Consider the following 6,165-nt stretch of genomic DNA (forward strand, 5'->3'; position numbering starts at 1 on the left):
TGGTACATAATATAAGTCCCCCTCAGAAAGATCTGAAATAAAAAAGAATTGAATTGTAAACAGGGTTTCAGTTGTATTATTTGGTGGCTTGAAAGTAGGTGGTGGAGTTGAATTAGGCATTTTTTGTCAAAGTATCCAGGTTCTTCATATACATGTATTATTCTAAGATTTGTAAAACCAACATGGGACAGAATGCAAAAAACGTAGCAAACAGGCTGAAAAACAGTCCCAGTATACAATTTTTCCTTGGTTTTAAAAACTTGAGTATAATTGCCCATGAAGTACATGCTCGCTCTGTTGAGAATGATCTATGGATATCAATCATACACTGGACTGCAAAACAATTTCACAGTAAATCCTCTGAAGTGTACTGACCTGCTTGGCTATGTAAAATGTCTGTGGCATGCACTGAAATTGCATTTATTTTTCCCATTCTCTTGAAGGTAGTGCTCTTGTGAAGCTGGAAATAGTAAAACAGAAAACAGGTCCATCACCTGAAGGTTTAAAAAAAATAATTATATAGGTTCTTATCTGATAGATATATCGATATATCGATATATCAGATAAGAATATCTGATATCTATATAGATATCAGATAAGCACAATTTTATCTGATAAATATCTTATCTGATATATATCAGATAATATATCTATATATAGCTATCTATATATAGATATCTATATCTATATATCAGATAATAAGTGCAATATAAGCATATATTTTTTCCCCAAAGAACTCAGTATTTCAGTTTGTTGTCACAAGGCTAACATTTTTATTACATATTTATATATATGTACATGTGTGTGTGTCTGTGTATGTATACGTGTAAATTATATATATAAATTTTCAGTGAACTGTTGTATAATATTAGAAAGAACTTTCTCACTAAGAGGGTGGTTAAGCATTGGAACAAACTATCCAGCGAGGTTGTGGAATCTCCATTCCTGGACGTTTTTAAGAGCAGATCAGACACTTAGATTGGGATGGTTTAGTAAAGGAGGATTCTGCCCTGAATAGAGGATAGGCTAGATGACCCCCTGAGGTCCCTTTCCAACCCTACTATTCTATGAGAGGACCCAAACCTGTAAGACTGAAGCAGTCAAAGAATGGGAGTGGAGAGAGCTCAGTACCTTTTTGGAGGTTCACAGCATCTTACAGGATAAGGCTGAACATAAGCCAACTTTGATGGTTGCCACCTCCACACTGTCAGTTTATGCAAAACCTAAGATGATAGCTTCGAGTAATTTAGAGTCATGAAAACTCATCAACATGTAGCTGTGTTGAACACTGGTCTCACAAGCAATCAGCTATGATTGTATCCTTGCTTTTCTTTATTTATTCTGGCAGGCTAAACTGCTGAGGTTCTTTAAGAGCAGAAATCATGTTATGTTGTTGAATTCTGCAATGCAGAGTTAAGAATTTTTCAGATTTAAAATGTCAGAGCAATATCTCTCTAAAGGAGGTTTGCAAGGGTTAGGATACACATTTAAGACACTGAAGGTGTGTCTACATGTGATGTTACATCTCCGTAGCAACACACTCCCATATTATAGTATGCTGCTATGGCGACATAGGGGCTAAAAATAACTGTGCACTGCTGGCATGGCACAGTACGGGCTGTGCCATCACTTAGTACTTTCAAAAGGAAGTACTAAATGATGTAGGATTTGCATAACAGTGTAGGATTTTACTCTGCATAACTGTAGGCTTTGCATAACAGTGGAAAGTGCTGGTTTTTCAACTAGTAAAGTTGTGTAAAATCATGCAAAAGTCAATTTCTCGTAGACAAGTAAATCAAGAAGACAGTGATTAGTTTGTATACACAAAATGATAGCGCAGTAACAGTGGAGCCTTAGGGGCACGTGTAGATGTTCCCTGATTTCTGCATGACTTATGTTTAATTTTACTACTTGGCAAACACTTTCTAGAACTGTATCACCCATGGTTTTACAGAGCTTGCACAGCATATACAAACTAATCATTGTCTACTTGATTTATTTTTCTACATGAAATCGGCTTTTGCATGATCTTGCACAACTTTACTGGTTGAGAAACCAGCACTTTCCACTGTCATGCAAATCCTACAGACAACTTGAGAGGGCAGTTGTGAAACACCAACCCAACCAATTCATGCATGTCAAGGGGGGAATTATATCACATAGCTACTAGTTCACAGAGATGGAAATTTCATTCTTCTTTGCAGTGCCCTTGTTCACAGCCTGCTCCAAACAGAAGTAACCTCCTCATTCATTCTCCATGGGGTAATATTACTTATCATCTTTTACATTTCATGCTTAATTATCATGGCAAAAAGTCAATCACCATAGAACAAGTCAGTCCTCAAGTCCTTTCCCAGTCATCAGTAGCTATCTCACATAAGCACGAGTTTAGGTTTTTGCTTGGGCCTAGAGTAACTGATCCTGGGACCAACTGTGCCCTTTCATCTCCTCTGTGTGGAGGAGAGCTCTTCCTTAATTGAAGGAACAAGATGGGAGGAAGTGGAGAGTGGGTAGGCTGAAATTGGAAAGGAAAGGGACACACATTGCTGTTCCTGCGGAAGTTGAGATCAGGCTGTAAGGATAATGAACCCCTGGCCATATTATCTTTCCTCAAAATCTCTACTCTGGCAATGGCAGGAACCCTCTTGAGTCCCTGTAGAGGCAAGTGCAGCCCTTCCTGTCACTGTGGGGACAGGGAAAAAATGAGTGTTACCTATGAGACAGTGTGAGGACAAAACTGAGCATCTAAACAGGAAACTTCCTTTGGTTTCCTCAGCTTCCATGGAAATTGTGGGCTTGACCCATGATCTCTAGGGGAGAGAAATCTCATCCATACTGTACAATTGTGAAGGAACTTTGAACCAAACTTATTTTTGCTGATTTTCCTGATTGAACCCAAATTAATATTGTGCATAAGCCAGGACAATTCTGTACAATCATCTTCGGTAGCTTACTTCACATATCTTAGGTAGTAGAGCTCCTTTTACTCAGTATGGACATTTGTACACATCCTTTTTCATCCTGAGATATGCTGGAGATCCCCCGCTTTCGAACAGACTCAATTAATCGAGTCTGCTCTCATGCGAGCTGACGCGCACAATGCTGCATCCCCTGTAGTTGTATAAGCAGCAAAATGTGCATCAGTGTGCAGAAAATGGTGCACTTTTGAACTAAAGCACCTCCAAAGTGTTTGAGCTCAAACGTGCAGCATTGCCATTTTCTCAGCGACGCACATTTTGCCACTTATACAACTGCAGCAATTGCATGTGTAAAAATGCCCTATAATATTAAATTTGACCATTTGACTCTGGTACCTATTTTGTATCTCATGGTATTCCACCAGGGCCTATGTCAATTGTTTATATTAGTACAGTAAAAGCTGTGTTACCTGGCACCTTACAAACTGGCATGCTTTATTAACCGGCATGCCAGTTTGTAAGGTAAAAGTGAAACCAGAAGTGCCCACCGTAGCACTTCCGGTTTCGCCAAGCCCCCACAGCCTGGGCCAAAGCAGCCTGCATTGCCGAGTCCCCACAGCCTGGGGCATAGCAGCCTGTGCAGGACCCCGCTCCCTGTCCCCCAGCATACTGATGCAGCAGGAGAGGCAGCAATGCGGCAGCGTGCACCGGATGCAGCAGGAGAAGTGGCAGCTTGAACAGGCAAAGACGCCTGTTTGGGCCTCTCAGGTAACTGGCATATTTGGTTATCCGGCACCCCACATTCCCCATGGGTGCTGGATAACAAAGCTTTTGCTGTATTCCTGTAGAGCAGGCCTCTGAGCTCTCCAGTTCCTACTTATGCAGAAGATGCCATTTTATATTCTACAGGAATTTTAGTGTTATCATGAGGGAGCAAGAGACGGCAGACTCTTACCAACATTTTAACAGTACATTCTGATTTGTATCATACCACCTGATGCTCATTCGATTACTAGTCCCTAAGATTTTCATCTTCTTTGGGTTGAAGTGATTCTGGGACCTTTTAGCAGATGAAAGCTGAACAAATTGCAAACGAATTTAAACCTAAACTTCACTAAGTGTGTTTCTAGTCATATCAGCTACTAGCTGATGCTTGTATTGGCCAATTCTATTTTCATTACTTGTCTAGATTTGTCACCATGTTGTTTTGTAGATAGGATTTAATGACATTTCCTAATGCAATCTATTTTTAACCTCTTAAAAAGGTTTTTGGAAGGATGTCTTTACAAAACAACAAGGTTAAGTCAGGAAATCTTGGCCAAATGAGCCCTCTCCCACTATTACTCACTATTAACCTTTTGTTTCTCAATCTTCTGCTTAGACAAAGAGATGTTTGGAACACAGAACATCTTTTGGCTACATGTTGAGCATCTGCTAAATACACATGGGAGCTTCTTGAGGAAATTGCACTACAAATAATTCTGTGTTGTAGCTCATACTACACATTCCTTGCATGACCCAAGCAAAATGCCCACAGGCCTGATTTTCAGAGGTGTTGAGCACCAGCCAGTCCTCTATGGAAGTTGCAGCTACTTGAAAATGAGGTCCCCAACCATTCTAGGTAAGATTTTCAAATATAGGAAACTGAAGTTAGACATCTAAACCATATTTAGAGTTTCAAAGGTGCTGCACACCTAAACCTTCCAGCGGGCTTCTCAGGGCTCAGACAAATGACTCATTAATACCAACGTGATTTGTATCAGTTTTGTATTCCTAAAGACAATCAGATTCGGGATTCAGCTCTGGAGGTCTGATTCTTAGCCAAGTCCCCTTGGCAGAGAATGCTTTGTCTCTGGCTTTCATGTACTTTATCTTGGTTTATTGTTCTTAGGTTTTGGGAAAGCTCTTGACTAAGGATGATTCCTAGATCAAAATTTGATCTTTAACAGCTGGGATTTGATCCAGTAACTGCTTTGAAGATTAGGACCATAACCTTAAATTGGCTTTGGAAACTGATCTGAGGGCCAGGGTATACTCACCTTGGCCTAAGATTTGGAAAAGATTGAACTTTTCATAAGATCTTCTGCATGATACATTTTAAATAGGCACGCACATGTCAAAATGTGCATGTAGCAGAAACTAAGTAGCTCCCATCCACTCTGTGTCTTCCTACAACCCAGTATAGAATATATATGAATTATTTTATAAAGTCAATAAAATTAGTGACTTCTCTTAAACACCTTCCCCCTCACCCAGTCACGGCCACTCATTGTGATATGATTTTCCATTTTTCTTTCTCTCCTTCCGCTCTTTCTGTAGACGTTCCAGCTCAGCCTCATACATCATTTCCTGAATCAAGTACTTTTCTCTCCTCATCCGATCCCTCAGATCTTTTGGAAGGTCTGGGATTAAATAGGAAATCAGGTGCTTTATGCAAAAGACAAGGTGCTGTGAAAACAAACATTTGGAACATGAATTAAATAAAATTGAAAGCTGTAGTAAAATGATTTTTTAAATTCATTTTAAGAGGAGAAGACAGTCTCTGGTTCACAAAAAAATGTGGATCTAGAGTTAAAACTGTTGTTAAAAATTGAAATAAGAAAGTCTTAATCCTGCAGTTCTCTTTTACATAAAAACTCTCACAGAAGTTAGTATAGATCTAGATTTGAAGAAGACTAACAAGCTTTATCATAGAAAGTTCATCTTTCAGTTTATAAATTAAGGCCCCAGCTGCAGATTCAGACCACTGAGTCTGTGCTTTGAAATCACGTGGACTGTGCAGGCCGCAGGGGGCCTCTGTTAGTGGATCACACTTGTGGATTGGGGTCAAGAGATCTAATGTTATTTTTCCCCCAGGAAAAATCCATAAATTTTAGATGTAAATAGTTATTCATCACAAAATAAAATAGCTTCCTAGCATTTTAAAACCATATGACAATCTACCAAAAACATCCCAGTTAAATATCAAGTAAATCAATCATTTTGTCTTTAATTATTTGACTGTAATAGATGATTGGTGACGCTGGGGAAGATTGCTCTGCTCTTTCTTTTTTATCAGTGATGTTTCTTGGGGATTTGTTCACCTCACTTTACAGCAGAGTCTACGGAAACAGAATCACCTTCCATCACAGGTAAGTCACTTATTCCAAACTGGAGATAAAGTATACCTTCCTCTCTAGTTAGGACTTTAACTTTGAGTGCTGCAAAAGAGAAGTCACAGTTATATTTGCTACAGATTCTCTCTTCA

At 39.3% G+C, this 6,165-nt stretch overlaps 1 protein-coding gene across 1 annotated transcript in view; it reads right to left on the reverse strand.

Annotated features, from left to right (window-relative positions):
- Positions 1 to 31: 31 nt before the first annotated feature.
- Positions 32 to 6,165, reverse strand: part of LOC112550396 (anoctamin-4-like) — a gene marked incomplete at its 5' end in the record, with an annotated part of 17,452 nt that continues 11,318 nt past the window's right edge. Inside the window, 2 exons of the mRNA XM_025204811.1 lie at positions 32 to 460; positions 5,171 to 5,366. Of these exons, the coding sequence (XP_025060596.1) occupies positions 5,175 to 5,366 (192 nt within the window). The remainder of the gene's footprint in view (positions 461 to 5,170; positions 5,367 to 6,165) is intronic.

Source organism: Alligator sinensis, unplaced genomic scaffold, assembly GCF_000455745.1.
Source record: "Alligator sinensis unplaced genomic scaffold, ASM45574v1 scaffold166_1, whole genome shotgun sequence".
Taxonomy (NCBI): Eukaryota; Metazoa; Chordata; order Crocodylia; family Alligatoridae; genus Alligator; species Alligator sinensis.